Below are 20,804 nucleotides of genomic sequence, written 5' to 3' on the forward strand. Positions count from 1 at the left end.
GGCTGGGCTCTATGAGGAGAAATGTGGCATCAGGATTGGAGATAGATTGATCAACAATCTGAGTTATACAGATGACACCATCCTGCTTGCTGAAACTGAGACCTGAAGCACTTGCTGCAGAGGGTCAAGGACTGCAGCCTTCAATGTGGATTGAGGCTCAATGTCAAGAATACAAAGATTCTCACCACTGGACCGAGTGGCAGCATCATGATGGATGGTGAAGACACTGAGATTGTTCACAGCTTTAGTTTGCTTTGCTCCATGGTCAACATTCTGGGCGCCAGCAGCCAGGAAATTAAAAGATGTGATGGGAAAGTCTGCTATTAAGGATCTCTCCAAAGTACTGAAGAGCAACAGTGTCATTCTGGAGACTAAGGTGCATCTGATACAGGCCATGGTCTTTGCAGTTACTTGTTATGTGTCAGAGAGACAATGACTAGAGAGGATAGAAAGAGAAAGGATGCCTTTGAGCTGTGGGGCTGGAGAAGAGTTTTGAGGGTGCCATGGACTGCAAGGGGAACAAACAGGTTCGTCCTGGAGAGAGTGAAGCCAGGCTGCTCCTTGGAGGCAAGTATTCTGAGGCTTTGTCTGACATACTTTGGACATGTTGTAAGGAGGAACTGATCCTTGGAGAGGGACATCATGCTTAGGAGGTTGGAGGGACAGCACAGGAGGTGAAGACCCTCAATGAGGTGGATTGATTCAGTGACTGGGGTAATCGGGATAGGTGTTATCAGAGACAGTGCGATTGGCACAGGACAAAGCAGAGGTTAGGGCTATTGTACATAGGGTCACAGTAAGTTGCAAGCAACTCAATGGCACAAAACCACCGCCACCACCATATAAAATAAAATCATTTCAGAACTGTATTAGTGAGGAAGATTCAAACATCCTGCATTAAGCTTTGCTTGCTGAAAGACTTGAAACACTTGCTACAGAAGATACAGCCTTCAGTATGGATTACATCTCAACATCAAGAAGACAAAAATCCTCACCATCAGACCAGGAAGCAACATCGTCATAGATGGAGACAATTGAAATTGTCAGCAGTTTCATCTTCCTTGGATCCACAATCATCACCCTTGGTACCAACAGTCAGGAGATCAAGAGATGTATTGGGAAAGTCTGCTGTCAGGGACCTCCCCAAAATAATGAGGAACAGTGATGTTAGTTTGAAGATTAATATGTGCCTAATTCAGGCCATGGTCTTCTGCCATTTGCTGTGCATCTGAGATATTATTAATGCCTTTGAGTTGTGTGCTGGAGGAGAGTACTGAATATTTTATGGACTGCCAAAAGAAAAGATTTGCCTTGAAATAAGTTCTGCCAGAATGCTTCTTGGAAGCAAAGATGGCAAAGTTTTGTCTCATATTTAATGCCTGTTGTTGAAAAAGGCATTTTATTCCTTGGAAAGACACATCATGCTTAGAAAAGTGGAGGGTCAGCTAAAGAGAGGAAGACCCTCAATGAGATGGATTCTCACAGTGACTGCAGCCAATGGGCTCAAGTGTGTCAGATGAAATGATGGAGGCACAAGAAGACAGGGTTCACATTTGTTGTCCGGAGGGTCACCGAGAATCATACTCAGTTCAGTGGTACATTACAGCACATAACACTTTAAAAACTATATACACAATATGGAAACAGCCCAAATCGAATGGACTGAGAAATTATGGTATATTAACATGATGAAATACTACACAGCACACAGAACAACGGTTTTGTAAACTACCTAACTTAGAAGGGACTGGAGAGCATTATGTTGTGTGAACTAACTCCTTACCATAAGGACAAATACTGTGTGAGACCATTATTGTAGAAATAACTAGTAAAATGTATATGAGGCTCTAGAGGGGGGGAAGGAGAGATATGGAAGTGGGAAAGATCTGATGTGAAAAACAATGTATATGAACTTTGTAAGCAAACCAGTATAATTTTGTATTTAAAAAACCAAAACTATACACATATGCAACTAGAACTTCCAATTCCTATGTTAGGCCTAAGACTCTTTTGATATCACAAACCAAATTATTTTAGGACTCTAGATTTAAAATATAAAGTTGAATTTCATGTTTTCTTACTCATTTTCTTTTTTTTTTTTTTCCAGCCCCGGGAAATGGATACAAGTAGAAGAAAATTCCATTTGTAAAGTAGCTTAATACTGGATTTTGCTGAACCAGGGCTGTCTTCACCTTGGTAAATTACTTCTGAAGAAACCCTTTTCAAATGGGCATTTCTTGATTTCATAAATTTACTTTCTGGAAAAATTAAAAATACCCTGAATTCCCAGTTTGTATACAGCAAGTATAAATATTTCAGATGAACGTTTCTGAGAAGTTACAGCTTAGGTTTCTGAAAACTTATTTTCAAGGTAATTTTAATTAAGTTGGAATCAAAAGCCGTATGTTCCTGTTTGCACTGTCAAGGGTTAAGTGGGCTGTACAGAACTAAAATCCTTGGTAGACACCTTTAGCCCACTAGTTCAACACTAGACTAAGTTTAGATCCCAGTGTTTCATTAATATAGGAGCTTGGGATGTTTTAATATTGTGCGATTTACTGCCTCTGAAAACCTGCAGGAGGTCAGCTATGGGTGTATCTGATTCTGATACACAGCAGCAGTCCTTTTATAAGGAAGAATTCTTTCAAGGAAAATGATTTACCAAGTTACCAAACCTACTGATGATCTTCGAGTCTTTTTTTCTTGCCACTTTATACCTCTTTTTACTGTACATAGTACTCTATTCAGGTATTGTCTAGTGTGATTTTTTTTTTTTGTCTTAAGAAATCTTTGAATTTTTTACTAATTATAGGGGCATCAGTTATTCTTTAAAATGGATTCCTTAGCCATTGACTTTCACTTTGCCACATGAATGAGCAGAATCATACAGATAGGATGTGTTCATGTTATACACAAAGGGAATGGCTAGTTTCACCATCTCACTAGCTTTAAATTGAGCAGATCCAGTGACAAATTGGGAATCTCAGCACTAATAAGGAAGAGGAAATAGTGTGAATCCTTCAGTGCTAGAGATTTCCTATGCCAGCCAGACTGGGCTCTACTTAAGAACAGGAGCCTCAACAAAGAATCAGAGACCAGTATGAGAGAGAGCTGACTTGGGAACTAAATGCCCCAATGGAACTAAAGTTAGACACCGTAACTGGCAAGACTAAGGGAACTTTGTAATACCGACCTAAGCAGACACTGAAGGTCAGAGGAACTGCAGCCACACTAAGAGATTGTATTCTGCTGTCAAGCTAATGAAAGCTTGAATGGTAACCTGTTAGTTTCCCTATTAAACTCCATAACCCTGTTTTGTGCCATCTTTGTGGCCACTGCAAGGGATTAAAGACCCAAGAGTAAAGCACTGACAGTTTAGGAAGGGGAAATTGGTATTAGAATTGGTAGTAGGGTGGGAACTTGAGCGGCATCTGTGACCTCATAGGAATCTGTTCTGTACTCTTAATGGTGTAGAAGGGGATTTGTTCCTTCTTGTGAAATTAGTGGAAGGTGGTCAGATGAAGTCATGCCCCTCCCTCCTTTTATATTACCATTTTTTGAAACTGATGACTATACATTTAAGAAATCAGTTTTTATACCAAGGACTTTATTATATGCAGCTACCAGTGTATATAAAATAATTACTACCCTTGTGAAATAGAAACTCATGAAAATTCAGAGAGGTAGATGTTAAGAACTGACAAAAGTAGAAATCTGTAGAGTATGGCACATATGTTGTAGGGATAAGCTTTTGTACAAGTTTCATATTTTAGCTCTCCTTTGAATATTCACTGGTTCTTAAGAGTGGTTTAGGAAACCTGAAATGGAAAGAAAAGGGAAATTAGGCTGAAACTGCAAAAAATAGTTAATTTTTAAAAAATAATGTTAATTAAATCATTGTTTATGTCTTATTTTTTATTTGCTCATATCCTTTGCTTCTTTTTCTGAATAACAGTGCCCATTTATAAAGTGCTTCTAATTAAATTGAGCTTATTTTCCTAATGAGAAATTGCATGTATAAAATGCCTAACTCCTAGTAGGCAGCCAAATATAAACTTAATTTTCCAAACTTCTCAGAGGTATGTATCACTCCTGTTTTAAAGACTTTTTATTTGCCAAAAGTATTCAGAATATACTGCATTATAATTTAAAAACTACTATATTTAATATAAAAAATATGGCTATCCCTAGAATACTTAGGAGAGCAGTTTTGCAATATCTAGTAAAGTGAAAGATTCAACTACAATTCTACTTAAGATAAACATACACACAAAGGGAAATGTGTTAGGATACTGACTGCAATAAACTGGAAACAGTGGAAATGTAACTCAGTTGGGGAAGCGATGTCACAATGAGTTCCAGTTTACTGAAGTGCAACTGGTATAAAGGATAGAAGCAATCAAAATGACTGAATTATCTACCGGGACCAATGGCAACCTAAAATCTCAGAAAAGCCAAACCAATAGTAGTTGTGTCTGAAAAACAATCATGTTTTAAAACTATGCAAAAAAAAATATGTAATAGAAATACAGGCTACCATCTTCAGGATAAGTTATCTTTAGGGAAAGGTGGTTACTGTTAAGAGTTATTTTCATTGTTTTACTACTCTTTAAAAAATAGGAACAAAACATTAATTTAGGATGGTACATGTATGATTCATTTTTACACCTACTGGAAAATTGAAAACTTTCCCAATAATAGTGGAGGCAGGAAAAACATGAAAAATGCTTACTGGCCTCACTTAAGATCAGGCTAATCTGCATATTATAGTAAGACAGGCAGAAAGTAATAGCAAATACTAATAGAGGAGCAAAGTATAATTTTGACAGTAGATCTCAAGGGTTTTATTAGTTTTAAATGCCCTTTATGATTAGTTTTATTTAAAAAAGATGAGGCACAAAATAGCAGGTTCCAGAATGTTCATGATAGGACAGTTTTAACTTTGGAAACATAAAATGTGAAGTATTATATAGTACTACTGAAAAATCTTGTTTATAAATAATATTTAATGAAACAGGAAAATAAGTTTTTAAAACTAGCTTGAAAAACTACAATGTTTCTAAAATTCCATTTTAAAGGAAATTAATCTGTTAATAGTTACGGAGGATGAAATAACATGATTTTCTGTTTTCCCCTTGATTTCTAGTTGCTAAATTTAGTTGTTAATTTTAAACTACCTTTAAAAATTATGAGTACAGGCATGTAAGTGAAATTCTCTACTCTAAACAAGAACTAACAGTATAATATGGGAACTTGTTAGAAAAATGGAAATCTGTATTTTATAAAGTAATCTGATATTAAAATTGAGTAGCACTGTTTTCTTATATGATCTTCCCTACAACTATAAATTGTAATATACCTCTGCATAAAACTTAACTATTATTGGGATTAGTAGCCATCAGTTTACTTTGAAATTTGGGTATAGAGCCATACATAGTTATAACCTCGAGAGAGCTATTTTTAAATCATCTCTACATTTCCTGTGAAATGAAATTAATAGTTCCAAACTAAACCTTGTATTAAATAAAATCAAACCACCTTTAAAAATGAAAACAACAGAAAACAGGTTAAAAAAGGAATCTTTACTATGTAAACATATGCATATTCTAAAAACACCATTAAGAGGTACATTATTATTATTACAAGAAGCAAGGAAATACTAAAATGTTCAGTATAAAGCTGTTAGATGGGCAGTCTCCTATGTGATTTACTACCTTTGAAAACTGGTTAAAAGTTCCATCTATTAGTCCATTCTGACTCAACAGTATATAACAGACCATTAAAAATGGGTTTTTTATGGTGAATTCATACTCAAAGCTGCTTTTTTCTGGAGTTTCAAACCTTAATCAACGTCAATCATTGTATGTACTGGAAACATACTTAGAGTTCCTGCACACTCCCAAATTTACAAAGCTTAATTAGGGAGGGCACAACTATGTAACTGGTATTTTAGGAAGCAGCTTCCTGGACTTTGAGAAGTCAGAATGTTGGGAGAGGTATGTGCCATATAATCCTCCATCCCTTTCTTAAAGCACTAGATGAAGGTTATTTCTTACAGACTAGTGAGTATTCTCTTGATTAAAAGTAGGAAGGATTTAGAAGATGGTAGCCCCCTTCAATTTTAAATTATCTAAAGCACTATTTTAGTCAGATCTATTTTTATACAACTATAATTTTGACATGTGACATTTGATCAAATCTAGAAGGTAGTCACACTTAATAACCACTCCAAATAAATGCCCACACTGTCAGCTTATTTAGGTGCCTCCTAACCTTTCCTTTCATTCAGGACTCCCAGTTAGTTCTTTGTTACTGCCCCACAGTTGGGTTCTTTCAAATCACTATCAGACTTAATCTTTATCATATGACAGTATCGTAAACCCTGCAGAACTGGAAGTGGTATAAAGTAGAAGAAACCTGTCAGAGAAGGAAACATTTTCCATTAAAAGAAACGATGGACTACATTGCCACTGTGGAATATTTGGAAGGCCTCAAACAACAGGCCCATTGAGTTCTGACAGGTTTCACAACTACTGAAAACCAGCTAGTTCCTCAAGCCTCATTTTCCCTATGACAGACTGGGAGAGTGTCAAATCAAAACAAGATGATCTGTCAATTCTGTAAACAACTTCAAAGAAAAAGATCATTAAGTACTTCTATTTTGTGAAGTTTTGTTTTTAATTAGCAAACCTCACCTTTGGAAGATTCATTTTACTACAAAAATGAACAGACTTTCTGGGGTCTAAAAGGATTTGTACTTGAAGATACTCCAGTCAGCAAGGGGTCATGTTGAGCATTCTGCAGACAGAATTGTTTCAAATCTGCAGCTGCCTGGGAAACCTGCAAATAATGAAAGAAAAGGTGTTAACATGTGGTAAAAATGTTGTAATAACTTCTGAATCTTTCCAAAGATCTGCAATAAATATCACTTCTCTTTTGTTCTCTCCCCACTGACCTCCTAACACTTCTGGCCCCTCACCAGCCTCTTGCTGCCCCTGCAACCTCATACACAGCCCACTAGTGCCTTCTTGACCAAGATGTTGCAGGCAAACAGGAGGTGTCCTGTGACCAGTCATCATCAGGACCTCTGACATACCATTGAGAGTGACCTGAAAAGGACACCCTGGATCCAGTCAAGGCAACATCTGATAATTTTTACAAAGTTGTAACAAATGTGAAATACTAATTAGGTAATTGAATTGATAAGAATAGGCACCTACTCACCATTATGATCACAGTAAAAAAACTTACTGTTATAAAAGTATAAAATTTATGACATCAGTAAAAAGTCTACAGTTCTCATGTCTGTAATGCTCACACACAGCTAAAAGGAGCCAATTCTCCAGAAGACCTTTTGCCAATCTCATAACTGACGACAGCAGCTCTTCATGCAAAAGAGGCAACTGGGGCAGATTTGGGGGGCAAATGTCCTGAGTGGTTCCAAAGGAGGTGGGAAATTTCTGCTGCTGCTCCCTATTGCTGAAGTGCCCCCACAGAACCAAATCCTGCAGTGAAGAGGGTACCAGGCATAATTCCAGATTTGGGGACTGCAGCAAAAGCTGGCGAGACCCTTCTCCAAAGCTCAGACTGCTAAGCAGCTGTTGGTCTCTCTAAGCATCAGGTTCCATGTCCTCTAAGACATCACTTCTGTGGAGTCCTGTTCAGCCTACAGGTGGCTGGGACTATAGAGGAGGCAGCTGCAAAGGGTACAGGCCGCAACCCCTCAGAAACCATCCTGATCCACAGCCCTAATGGTTGCTTGGGCCTCAGAGCAGCCAACTACAACTAATCCAGTTACAAGGAACCAGATTCACTTCACTGTCAGCCCCAATGGCAAGGCCTTAAGGGTCAATGCAGGGGTGCAGCAGTTCTAAGGGTCTGGGCTGAGGCCCTCTCCACATCGTGCTCCTTGCATAGTACCAATTTTGTATAATGACCTGTTTGAAAGAGTATCAGGTCAATAAGTGAGAAGTAGGTGTATTCTGTTCAAGTGATAACAGAAAGTACACAAAATATAAATATGTCAAAGTTTCACAAGTCTTTGTGATAAGTTATTCAATATAGCTTTTCTAGCCTTTGGCTTTGAATTTCTCCATATACTTGGGTTGATTGTCATTGAGTCCCGCACAACTGATAGCAACCCTATGAACAAAAGACCTGAAGCCTTTTCAGTAACTATCATTTCTCAAAAGTTCGTAAGTGTTAACAGAGGTATGTTGTTTAGGAATTGGATGCCACTCCTGTGCCCTACCAAGGGGACTGGACAGCTTCGTTGGTAAATTATGCCTTCCAGGTAGGAACATATAAGGAGGTGTATAGACCACTTAGGAGATTAGACAGTTTTGCCATCCTGTGAGGCAAACTTGAGCAGGTTTGGAGGCAGAAGGAGAATTTCATTACTAGCAGCAGTGAGTTTAGCTTGTCCTCTGGGCCAGAGATTCCTATGCCAGATGGAATGAGGCAAAGATGGCAGAGAACTGGAGACCTGCACAACAATGCTAAAATGGATTTGCTGCTGCCCCACTGAACTATAGCCAAAGCCAAGTGGCACGGTATGGCCTGGAGGGGGTGGGGGAGACAATGTAGTAGGGCAGAGAGCTGTAAAACAGACTAGTGTTCAAAATGAAAAAGACTGAAGATGATGAAGACATGCCTAAATTCACAAGACTCAGTTTTGAAGCTTCCTCCCTCTTATTAAGTTAGTGGAAGTCAGATGTCATCACCCCCATTACAGCCTACACTGTATTTTTTTTTCTTTCCCTGGCTTGGGTGGCATGCTGTATGTATATATGAAAATAGCTAAATCAGACTTTCTATGCCATCAGAATATGGTACCAAAGAGTGGGAAGGGCATCCACAGCCACAAAAAGAAGAGCTGTACTTCACCCACCTTTCGGCAGCATCTAGGCCAAGATTCTCAATGCAGCCCAAATACTCCCGAGAAAACACCCCAAGGAGAAACAAGCTTGACTATTATACCATCATCAGGTTTCCCCGGACCACTGAGTCAGCTATGAAGAAGATAACTCACTTATATTCAATGGGATGTCATGGCCAACAAGGATCAAACAAGCTGTAAAGCTCTGTAACATTGATGCAGCCACCATGGTCAACTTGTTCTAGACTAAGTCCAGCTGGCTAATTCTAAATACAAATTTTCACACCCCACCAAAAAAAAAAAAAAAACCAACCAAACAAACCTGCTAAATCACCTTTACAGCAAATACACTGCTCCTAAAAAGGCAGGAATGCTGTTTAATAAAGTTGGCAAATTATTGCATGCTGTATTAGTCCTTGACTTACATGACAATGAGCAGAAACCTGTCATTGTAAAGTTTCTTAATATTAAACAGTTGATGGTACACTTTTATAAAAATAGTTAAGATGTAAAACCATACATCTAATGTGCTACTTTAAAAGACATATCCTGTCATGAATTAAGAGGTTTAGGAGGATGGATGAAATGAGAACTATTTATTTCTTGAAGTTTTAACTATTACCAAAGAGACTTGGGGCAGATAAGCACTCCAGCTGAGTATGTGGCTCTTAAAAGGAGTTTTAACAGCATTAAGATGTCCTCTGTAGCAAGAAGCCCTACAGACTCTTTAACAGTATAGAGGTTTATTCACTCTTGTATAAAGAATGTCAACAAATAGTTGCCACTCTTATCCAAAGAAAATGTGTAAGAAAAGGGAGAGAAAGTGCCCTTGTGGTATAGAAGTATCTGGCAGCTAACTGAAAGGTCAAAGAAGTTACCCACCAGTAACTCCTCAGAAGAAAAGATATGGCAATCTTACTTTATAAAAATCGCAGCCTTAAAAGTACCATAGGGCAGTTCTACTCTATCCTACGGGGTCTTGGAGTTAGAACCAATTCCAACAGTGGGTTTGATTTTTTCGGTTTATAGGAAAAGAATCAGAGTTACCATTTTCTTTTTTTTCAGAGTTACCATTTTCACTATGTTATACTGCTTGGCTGCATTTACCTTAAGCATCCCTAAGTTAAGAGTAAAAAGTGTCAATTTTTTATCTAAAATGTAGACAGGCCCTAACTTAATTTTCTTCCTTTCACAAACTTCTCAAACACTGTTGTTGTTGCTATGGTTGAGTACTGTCCAGTCAGAACCCACCCAGAGCTGCAGGTTTTCAGAGGCAGTTAATCACATGGAACACTGCCACGTGCCTTCAGGATTGCAGAGCCAACTTCTTGCCACTAGGCTACCAGAGCTCCAAGCACTGCTATATGCCAAATTTATTTCTAGGCACTGAGAATATGAAGCTGTCCAAGAGACAAGGCAGATAAAGTGGTCAGCAGATAAAAAGTGTATTTGTAAGATGATGACTCGATGACCCCTACCTAAAGTAAGGACTCTCTGAGGAGGTGACATTTAAACAGAGACTGCAGTAACAGATTCAGCCAAGTTTCCCCATCAGAAACAGTTTTTTAAGCAGTGAGGGGAGCTGAAACAAAGGCTCTAAAGCTAGAACAAGTGACAAGTTCCCAAGGCAGTGCAGTAATGTCTCAACAAGTGTGAGACCCTTTCAAATTCACCAAAACATCCTGATATGTGCAGATTGTTACCCTACTATGGGAGAGTTTGCCAGAAACTTTGTATTACGAATTCCTATCATTTTATACTTAAGTGAACCTTGACAACACATTGTGTAAAGCAGTGGGGCTGATGGCCAAAAGGTGGACGGTTCAACTCTACCAGTCTGAACATGGGATAAAAATGAGGTCCTCTAAAGATTTATCACCTCAGAAAATTCAATGAAAGCTTGCTATGGGTCACAATACTCAATTAAGTTTGGGTTTTTTGGTATACAGACATAAATGGTAAATACAGTAAACGTGTGTTAGTTTAAAAATATGTATTATCTAAGGAAAAGTTTACACATAGAATTATTTTTGGGTGGTTCCTAGGGAAGGAGAAGGCTGTAAAGAGTAGGAAATAGGTAACAGAGAAATTAGACCACTAAAGGGGAAAATAAACAGAAATACGTTATCATAGAAAAGCATCTAGCAAAGGTGTGGATAAAATGAAAGCATATGGTTCAAATCTACCAGCTGCTCCTCAGAAGAAAGATGGACAGTCTCCTCCTGTGCCGTTTATTGCCTCTACAAATCTGCTGAAGGATGAGCCAGTTCCTACTCAACAGTACACACCCCAACAACAAATCTGAAAATGACCCTAACACATTTATCACTAAATCTAAAAAGAGCTAATTTAGCTCCCAATATGTCTTGCCTTGCCCTTCTCTCATCAACCAGAATTAAACTCTAAAACCAACTCACGTGTAGCATAAATGATCCTGACAAGAATCTTCAGAATTAGGTATATAAGGTAGACATTAGGCTGTGAAGTTAGTAAGGGGCCAGTTGGGGGGGGGGCGCGGTATGGTGAAGCCCTCAGCACACTTTGGCCAGAGGATGTCATCTTATTTTCTTCATTTTCATTCTGTTATACACAGGATCAGGAGAAACCATAAGTTATTCAATGGCACTTAACAACAACGTTAATAATCCTATTTACTCATACTGCAAGTAGCATTTGAAAGCTCTGTGGGGAGTTATACTCCCCCCATATTTTTTTCTTTTCTGATCTTAAGATAGTCACCTCAAGGGCAATGGTTTTAGGAAATACGGTAAAACCTGTGAAAGCCAGTGCTCGCGTAAGGCAACCTGTAAGAAAATGAAAACATTTTCCATAAAATGAGCAATAGAAAAGACTGCACTCTGTGAGAGGAGGAAACCTGGTGAGAGCTGGGAAAACAGGGCAGTCCCATGGAATTCTGTCTCCACGTATGTGATTTCAAATTCAGAGTTAAACCAGCCAAGCCTAAATGTAAACCACTGGGATGAGGGCGAAATCTAGGGATCAAAGAAATTATTTCAAATAGGAGTGGACTGTTGTTACTTCAAAGGAAAGGCAGGGAGGAAAAAAAACTCCCATTATCAAACTTTACGGAATTTCCCTTCCCTCCTGAGGTAAGCAAGCTGGTCTCTGACATTTATGTGTAGCTCACAGCCATAGAGTGGTTCTTACTCCGAGCAACACCCAATCAGGTCTCCAAGACTGTAAATCTCTGAGGCGACTGCACATCTGTGTCCTGACACCCACAATGCCAAGAGCGCTCCTCCTCCTGTGAAGGAGAGGGGATCTGATTTCACAAAACACTTCAGTGAAGTTAAGACTGCTAAGACTTGGAGAAAGATACAATCACCTTGGTAATATAGCTGTTTCAAAAGGGTACAAGGTTTATATTCTTTACAAGAATATATTCTTTTCTGTGTTGTTTGTTTCTAAACACGGGTTAACACGTAAACGGATCTCCCGCACTACAAATAAGCGAACTCATTTAGAATTTTAAAACGGGGAAATACTTGGGAGTACAAAAAGAAAAACAAAAAAACTGATTCCTTTAAAGTAAATACTCCTTTAAAAGGGCAATGGTTAACAAGCCCCAAAGGTGGGGGGGGGGAATCAATACTGTCCAACCCACATCACCTCGGCTCGGGCCAGCAGATAGTCCCAGGGTCGGACAGGTGCAAACAGTGGAGAACTGGTCCGTACAGGGAGGGCACCGGGGTAACCTTGGACAGCCAAGACTTTTCGAAAACAAACTGGTTTCTTTAATCCATAGTTAAACTTACTTGTTCGATAAACAAAAACTTTTAAGGATCTATTGTTTACTTAAAGGAGTTAAGTTCGGGTAACAGATGACATGAGAAGAAAAACAAAAGTCAAAAACAGTTCTGTAGGGAGGGGGAAAAAACCCAAAGAGAGTGGAGAAGAGAGGAAGGGTGCGGACTGTGAGCCGAAGAACAACAACTGGCAAGGCCAGCCGAGGAGTCACTGAAGAGGGAAGGACTGAAGGAGGAGAATGAAAATGTGGGAAGTCGCTCTGCAGTCCAGGACCCAGGCCGCCTGGGGCGGAAGGGCGGGCTAGCTGGCCTCCAAAGCACTGCGCAAACCCGCTCAGTTACTTCTCTAAAGTTGGGTGCACTCCAGTCGCCGCCGCCTAGCGCCCTTTCTCCCCAAGAAGCAACTAGAGCCAGAGGCGCGTCTAGCTAGTGCCCGCCAACAAGGCCCCCGGATCCCACCCGCCACCGCCTTCCTCTCCCCCTCCACCCGCCGGCTCCCCGCACACCTTCACGCGGTTGAGCCCAGCTTCCAGTCGAAGCTGCTGAACCACTTTCTTCATAGCGACGACACTAGAAGAGCCAGACATGGCGAGAAAGCAAGCGCGGCCGACTCTCCTTTCAGGATCGGTCCCGGTGCGGGTGGGTCGGCTGGTGACTCCGCGGGCCAGACGGCAGGGCAGGGGGCGGGGCACCTCCGAACTTTGTCTCTTAAGTTTCCGGTTCTTCGCGGAGCGGCTCCACCCTCGGCGCGCATGCGCACCTCGCTCCGTCCCAGCTGCCAGGGGGTACAGCGCGCGAGTGTAGGGTAGGAGGAGGAGAGGGTGAGGCCATAGCGGGAAGGGGTGGAGCTGCTGCGAGAGGCGGTGCTAGCGGAAGTCCAAACTCTCCAATTTGAGTGAGGTAAGCATAGACCTTGTCCTTGGCCGCTGAGACTCGCAAAGAGCAGTGAGTGAAGTCAGATGCTGAAGTTTATGAAAGACCTGGTGGCTGCTTGACAAGGAGGTCTCTTTACTTTCGACGGGGATTGACACAGAAGTCAAATGGAGGCAGAAGAGCTAGAAGTTAGGTCATCCACTTCATAGAAGTGGCTTCTAAGACAATTGAGTTTGTCCATCTGGGATCCTGCTTGCAGTCCGCTTCTCCTTAATCAGACCCTACGAGGGGAAAAAGCGTTGAGGGCTCTGTAACTGACCAGGGAGGGCAGGACCGGGGGAGGGGAGGGGGGAAAAACACCTCAGTATATGATCTGTATAAGAAATAATGAAGCCATGGTGCTGACTGGGTTACACCTCTCTGATGCGCTATTGTTTTCATCTGGAGCATTAACAATTAAAGATAAAGTATCTTTAAGTTTCGGGACAAATTGTTCTTTTTCTTTTCAGTTGTTTTGTTATATCCTTGGAATTGATCCCAAAGAAGTTATTAATAACTTGTGTTACCAGCCCTAAGGCACATGGTTCAAACCCACCTGGTGCTCAGCAGCAGAAAGATGAACAGTAACCTGTCTTGGAATTTAAAGCCTCGGAAAACCCGCTGTACAGTTATGTGTCAGTTCCAACTGGATGGCAAACAACAGCCAAAATAGGCTCAAGCCAATGCATCTTCCATCCATTGTACTTCTGTTGATTTAGGGTAGTGAATCATTCCGGATTGAGGGCTCTATAACTAACCAGGGCAGACTGGGGACGGGGAGGGGGAAAAAAATCTTAGAAGCCACGTCTGTAAGATGGATAATTGTATCCCATAATTTCTAGCTCCAAAAGAATGTGGAAGTGATCAAACAATATCATCAATATCACATTTAAGCAAAATATTTCTGGATCCAAGAACAGCTACAACAATACATTGACAGAACTGCCAGGAGGCCTTTTTTAGAAAAAAGGCTAAGGTGCCCAGAGATACCATTGCTGATGTCAAATGGATCCTTCTGGAAAGGAGACAATACCAGAAGAATGTTTGTTTGTGTTTAATTGACTATACAAAGGCATTTGATTGTTGTTTTTAACAAACTGACTAACATTGAGAAGAATGAGGATCACAGAACACTTAATTGTGCTCATACGAAACCTATATTTAGATGAAGTAGCTGTTACCTGAATAGAGCAAGGGAACACAGCTGTTGTTGTTATGTGCCGTTGAGTCGCCTGAAACTCATAGCGACCCTATGTACAACAGCCCTAAACTCTGTCCTGTGCCAATCGCACTGTCTCTGAGACGCCCATCCCGATTATCCCAGTCACTGAATCAATCCACCTCAGAGAGGGCCTTCCTCTCCTGCGCCGTCCCTCCACCCTCCCAAGCATGATGTCCCTCTCCAAGGACCGGTCTCTCCTCACAACATGTCCAAAGTAAGTTAGACAGAGCCTCAGAATCCTTGCCTCCAAGGAACCACCCGGTTTAACCCTCTCCAGGACAAATCTGTTTGTTTTCCTAGCAGTCCATGGTATTCTCAATACTCTTCTCCAGCACCACAGCTCAAAGGCATCAATTCTCCTTCTATCCTCCTTGGTCATTGTCCAACTCTCTGATGCATAACAAGTGATTGTGAAGACCATGGCCTGTATCAAATGCACCTTAGTCTCCAGAGAGACACCATTGCTCTTCAGTACGTTGGAGAGGTACCTAACAGCAGACTTTCCCATGGCAATGCGCCTTTTAATTTCCTGGCTGCTGGTGCCAAGACTGTTGACTGTGGAGCCAAGCAAACTAAAGCTGTGTACAATCTCAATCTCTTCACCATCCATCCTGATGCTGCCAATTGGTCCAGTGGTGAGAATCTTTGTCTTCTTGACATTGAGCCCAATCCATATTGGAGGCTGCAGTCCTTGACACTCTGCAGCAGGCGCTTCAGGTCCTCTTCAGTTTCAGCAAGCAGGGTTGTGTCATCTGCATAACGCAGATTGTTGATAAATCGTCCACCAATCTTGACCCCACGTTTCTCCACATAGAGCCCAGCCTCCCGGATAATCTTTTCTGCATATAGGTTGAAAAGGTATGGGGATAGGATGCATCCCTGGTGTATGCCCTTCCCAATTTTGAACCATGCAGTGTTCCCTTGCTTTGTTCTGACGACTGCCTCCTGGTCCAAGTATAGGTTTCGCATTAGCACGATCAAGTGTTCTGGGATTCCCATTCTTCTCAGAGTCAGCCACAGTTTGTTATGATCCACAGTCAAATGCCTTTGCATAGTCAATGAAACACAGATAGACATTCCTCTGGTATTCTCTGCTTTCAGCTAAGATCCATCTAACATCGGCTACAATATCCCTAGCACCACTACCCCTTCTAAACCCAGCCTGGACTTCTGGTAGTTCTCTGCTGATGTGCTGGTCCAGTCGTTTTTGGATAACCTTCAGTAAAATCTTGCTTGTATATGAAATCAGTGAGATTGTTCTATAGTTTCCACACTCTGTTGGGTCACCCTTCTTTGGGATAGGAACAAATATAGATCTCTTCCAGTCAGTTGGCCAAGTGGTTGGTCTCCAGATTTCTTGGCACAACTTGGTGAGCACGTCCAGGGGAGCATCTGTTAGCTGAAATATGTCAATTGGTATACCATCTATTACTGGAGCCTTATTTTTTGCCATTTCCTTCAAAGCAGCATTTGCTCACTAGGAATACTTAATTCTTTGTTGCTGTTATGTGCCATTGAGTCACTTGCGACTCACAGTGACCCTACATACAAGAGCCCTAAATGCCATTCTATCCTATGCCAACCTCTCTTCCAGTCAGTTGGGCAAGTGATTGTTCTCCAGATTTCTTGGCACAACTTGGTGAGCACATCCAGGGCAGCATCTGTTAGCTGAGATGGTTCAAAATCAGGAAAGGTGTTTATTAGAGTTGTAGCTTCATATTTATCCAGTGATATGATGAGCAAATCATCTAAGAAGCTGGACTTTATGAAGACAAATGTGATACTAGGATTGGAAGAAGACTCATCTAAAACCTGGACTCTGCAGATGACTATGCTGAAAGTGAGGAGGACTTGAAACACTGCAGAGGATAAAAAACTACAGCCTTCAATACAGATTGCATCTCAACATCAAGAAGGCAAAAATCCTTTCCACTGGATCAATACGCAACAACATGGTAGATGGAGATAAGATTGATGTTATCACTGAGTTCATCGTACTTGTATCTATAGTCAGCACCCTTGGTACCAGCAGTCAGGAGCTCAGGAGACACATTGCATTGGAGAAGTCTGGTGTCAGGGACCTGTCCACGTCCTAAGGAGCACTGATGTGTTTAAAGACCAAGATGTGCCTGATTCAAGTCATGATCTTTTCAGTTACTTGCTGTATATCTGAGAACTAGAGAATGAATAAGGATAATATAATTGATGCCTGTGAGTTGTGGTGTTGGAAACTAGTACTGAATATCCCAAAGATAGCCAAAAGAACCAGCCAATATGTCTTAGGGAAAGTTCACCCAGAGTGCTAATTAGAAGCAAGGATGGTGAAACTTCATCTCACATACTTTTGACATGTTAGGAGGGGCTGTTCCTTGGAAAGGGGCATCGTGCTTGGAAAAGTAGAGGGTAGGTGAAAAAGAGGACCACCATCAGTGAGCTAAATTGACATGGTGACTATGGCAATGGACTTGAGTTTGTCAGAGATGATAAGGATGGCACAGGAAAGACAAGATTCAAATCTGTTGTTGATACTGGCACTATAAGTTACTGGCACTATGAGTCGTACTCAAATGGATGGCACAGAAGTTTCCTAATATTGCTAGTTGCCATCGATTACCACTCAAAGCATTCTTGTATACAACACGAGGAAATATCCTGTCCTGACCCATCCTTCCCATCGTTACTACATTTGTATCCATTGTTGTAGGCCCTGCCCATTCGTCTCCAAGAAGGGCTTCCTCTTTTGCAATACCGCCAAGCATAATGTCCTTCTTCAGGAACTGATCCTGCCTGATACTATGTCCAAGGTACATGAGAAGAAACATCACTATCTATGATTTTCAGGAACATTCTGCCTATAATTCATATAAAAACAGATTTATTAATTTCTCTAATGATCCATATTCAGTATTCTTTATCACCACCTTAATTAAAAGGTAGCACTTTTTAAGTCTTCCTTAGTTATTGACCTATGAGGCAGTTGAAATAGTTGAGTTAGCACAGTACCAAAATGACATCGTTACTTTTGAATAAAGAGGTCTTTTGCAGTTGTTAGGTGCCACCAGATTGACTATGACTCAAAGTGACCCTATGAACAACAGATCTGAAACTTGCACTATCTTGCCTCATCCTCACAATATATGAAACACTCAAGACCATTGTTATAGTCACTGTGTCAGTCATTCGTGTTGGAGATTTTCCTCTCTTTCTCTGACCACCTTTCTAAGCATGATGTCATTTTCCAAGGAATGACCCCACCTAAACAATATGTCCAAAGTGAGATGAAGTTTCACTATCCTTTCCTCTTGGGAGCACCCTTCGTGCACTTCCTATAAGACAGATTTGGGGAGGAGGTTTGGCACTCTCTTATGGTATATTCTCCAGCACCCCAAATCAGAGACATAAATTCTTTTATCATCATTATTCATTATCCAGTTCTCAGATAAATATGGCTTGAATCAGGTCAGCCTTGTTCTTTAACCTTGCATCTTGTTCTTTAGAACCTTGGAGAGGTCCTTGCTAATGGATTTTCCCAGTGCAACTGCTTTGGATATTAAGCAAAGTGAAACAAAATTATTGACAACTTCAGTCTTTCCTCCATTTCTTCCAGTGTTGCCTGTTAGTCTACTGGTGAGGATTTTTGTTTTCCTGATGTTGAAGACTATAGTTTGATCTTCTGTAGTAAGTCCTTCAAGTGCTCTTCACTTTCTGCAAGCAAGGTTGTGTCATCTACATAATGCAGCTTGTTGGTGAGTCTTCCTCCAATTCTTACACCACTTTCTTCTTCATATAGTCCATCTTCTTGAATGATTTTTTCAGCATACAGTTGGATGAGAATGGAGAAGGACTGCAACCCAGAAGTACACCTTTCCTGATTTTCAACCATGGGGTGTTGCCTTCTATTCGGACAACAGTTTCTTAGTCTAGGCACAGCTTTTACATTAACACAGTTAAATGTTCTGGGATTTCCATTCTTCTCAATGTATCCACAATTTATTTTTATGATTCACACAGTCAAAAATGCCTTTGCATAGTAAAGGAAATACAAACATGTTTCTGGCATCCTCTGCTTTCAGCCAATATCCATCAGACATCTACAGTGATATCCCTTGTGTCATGGTCTCTTCTAAATCCAGCTTGAATTTCCGTAAGTTCCCTGCCAATGTACTATTCCAGCTATTTTTATAATCTTTTGCAAGATTTTACTTGCATGTGATAATGATGTTGTTGCTAGGTGTCGTAAAGTCAAGTATGATTCATATCAGCCCTGTTCTATCCTGTGCCAACCTCACAATTTCTGACACACTCAAATCGAATACTGGAGTAATAATGTCCTTCCCCCTGGTTGAGGGTCTTCCTCTTTTACATCTTCCTCCCACCTTTCTAAGCATGAGGTCCTTCTCCAAGGAATAACCTTTTTCGCAACATCCCCAAAGTACACAGGATGAAGCTTCACTATCTTGCCTCCAAGGAGCACTCTGGGTTCACCTTCTCCAAGACATATCTGTTTGGGGTTTTTTTTTTTGGCATTCCATGAGATATTCAGTACTCTTCTCCAACACCACAGTTCAAGGCATCAATTTTTCTTCTCTCAATCCATTCCATGGTGGTTGGGCATTTGGGCTGTTTCCATATTCTTGCGATGGTAAATAATGCTGCTATGAACATTGGTTTACAAGTCTGCATTTGAACCTCAGTTCTCATTTTCTCAGGGTATAGTTCAAGCAGAGGAATAGCTGGATCACATGGAATTTCCATGTTCAGCTTTTTGAGGATACACTAAACTGCCTTTCAGGTGATTGTACCATTTTACAATCTGACCAACAATGTGTAAGAGTTTCTATCTTGCCACATCCTCTCCAAAATTTATTACTTGCTGCCCTGCTTTGCCACTACACCTAGGGTAAGGATGGTATCTCATTGTGGTTTTGATTTGCATCTCTCTTAATACCAGTGATTTGTAGCATTTCTTCATGTGTCTGTTGACCATCCGAGTGTCCTCTTCTGTGCAGTCTTTCCGTGTCTTTTGGATTATCAGTCTTCTCCTGGTGACCCTGTAGGATTCTGTAAACTTTCATTATGAAACCCTTATCAGAGATGATATTGCCAAATGTTCATTCCAAATAAGTAGGTTTTCTTTTCACCCTTTTCTCCTGTAGTTTAGTATCCTCCTTTCAAAAACAAAAATTCTTACTACTGGACCAGTAGGCAACATCTTGATGGATAGAGAAAAGATTGAAACTATTAACAACTTCGTATTGCTTGAATCCATAATTAACACCCTTAGTACCAGCAATCAAGAAATACAGAGACACATTACACTAGGAAAATCTGCAGTTAGGGACCTCTTCAAATTATTGAGGAGTAATGATGTCTGTTTGAGGGCTAAGGCACATCTGATTTAGGCTCTAGTCTTTCTGATCACTTGCTTTGTTTGCATCTGAGAGCTGGACAATGAAGAAGGATGACAGGAAAAGAATTGATGCCTTTGAGCTGTGGTGTTGGAGAAGAGCACTGAACATCCCATGGACCACCAAAAGAACAAACAAATATACTTACTCTAGTGAAGCCAGAGTGCTCTTTGGAGGCAAGAATGATTGAGGTTTCAACTCACATATTTTGGGCGTGTTACTAGGAGGGGCTTTTTCTTGGAAAAGGATATGATGGTGGGAAGGGTGGAGGGTCAACAAAGGACAGGAAGACCCTAGACCAGGTGGATTAATGTGGTGACAGCTGCAATGGACTCTTGTGTGTCAAGAAGTGTGAAGATGGCACAGGATAGAAAAAAGTTCAGATCTTTTGTTTATAGAGTCACTATGAGTTGTAGTCGACTCAACGGCACCTGACAACAAGAGTTGTTGTTGTTGTTATGTGCCATCGAGTCGCTTGTGACTCACAGCAACACTATGTACAACAGCCCTAAACCCTGCTCTATCCTGTGCCAATCACTCTGCCTCCAACACACCCATCCTGATCACCCCAGTCACTGAATCAATCCACCTCATAGAAGGTCTTCCCCTCCTGCGCT

At 40.8% G+C, this 20,804-nt stretch overlaps 2 protein-coding genes across 2 annotated transcripts in view; one reads left to right on the forward strand and one right to left on the reverse strand.

Annotated features, from left to right (window-relative positions):
- RPF1 (ribosome production factor 1 homolog (S. cerevisiae)) overlaps window positions 1–2,297 on the forward strand; it is a 31,782-nt gene extending 29,485 nt beyond the window's left edge. The window contains exon 9 of the mRNA XM_006898357.1: window positions 2,108–2,297. Coding sequence (XP_006898419.1) covers window positions 2,108–2,149 — 42 coding nt within the window. The 3' untranslated portion in view covers window positions 2,150–2,297. The remainder of the gene's footprint in view (window positions 1–2,107) is intronic.
- Window positions 2,298–3,591: 1,294 nt separating this feature from the next.
- On the reverse strand, window positions 3,592–13,248 carry GNG5 (guanine nucleotide binding protein (G protein), gamma 5). Its single transcript, XM_006898358.1, has 3 exons — window positions 13,152–13,248; window positions 6,696–6,840; window positions 3,592–3,818 (listed from the first exon to the last, which is right to left on the reverse strand). The coding sequence occupies exons 1-2, from the start codon at window positions 13,230–13,232 to the stop codon at window positions 6,715–6,717; spliced, it is 207 nt and encodes a 68-aa protein (XP_006898420.1). The 5' UTR covers window positions 13,233–13,248; the 3' UTR covers window positions 3,592–3,818; window positions 6,696–6,714.
- Between the last annotated feature and the right edge of the window lie 7,556 nt (window positions 13,249–20,804).

Source organism: Elephantulus edwardii, unplaced genomic scaffold (assembly GCF_000299155.1).
Source record: "Elephantulus edwardii isolate Elephantulus edwardi_28Jun2011 unplaced genomic scaffold, EleEdw1.0 scaffold00227, whole genome shotgun sequence".
Lineage (NCBI taxonomy): Eukaryota > Metazoa > Chordata > Mammalia > Macroscelidea > Macroscelididae > Elephantulus > Elephantulus edwardii.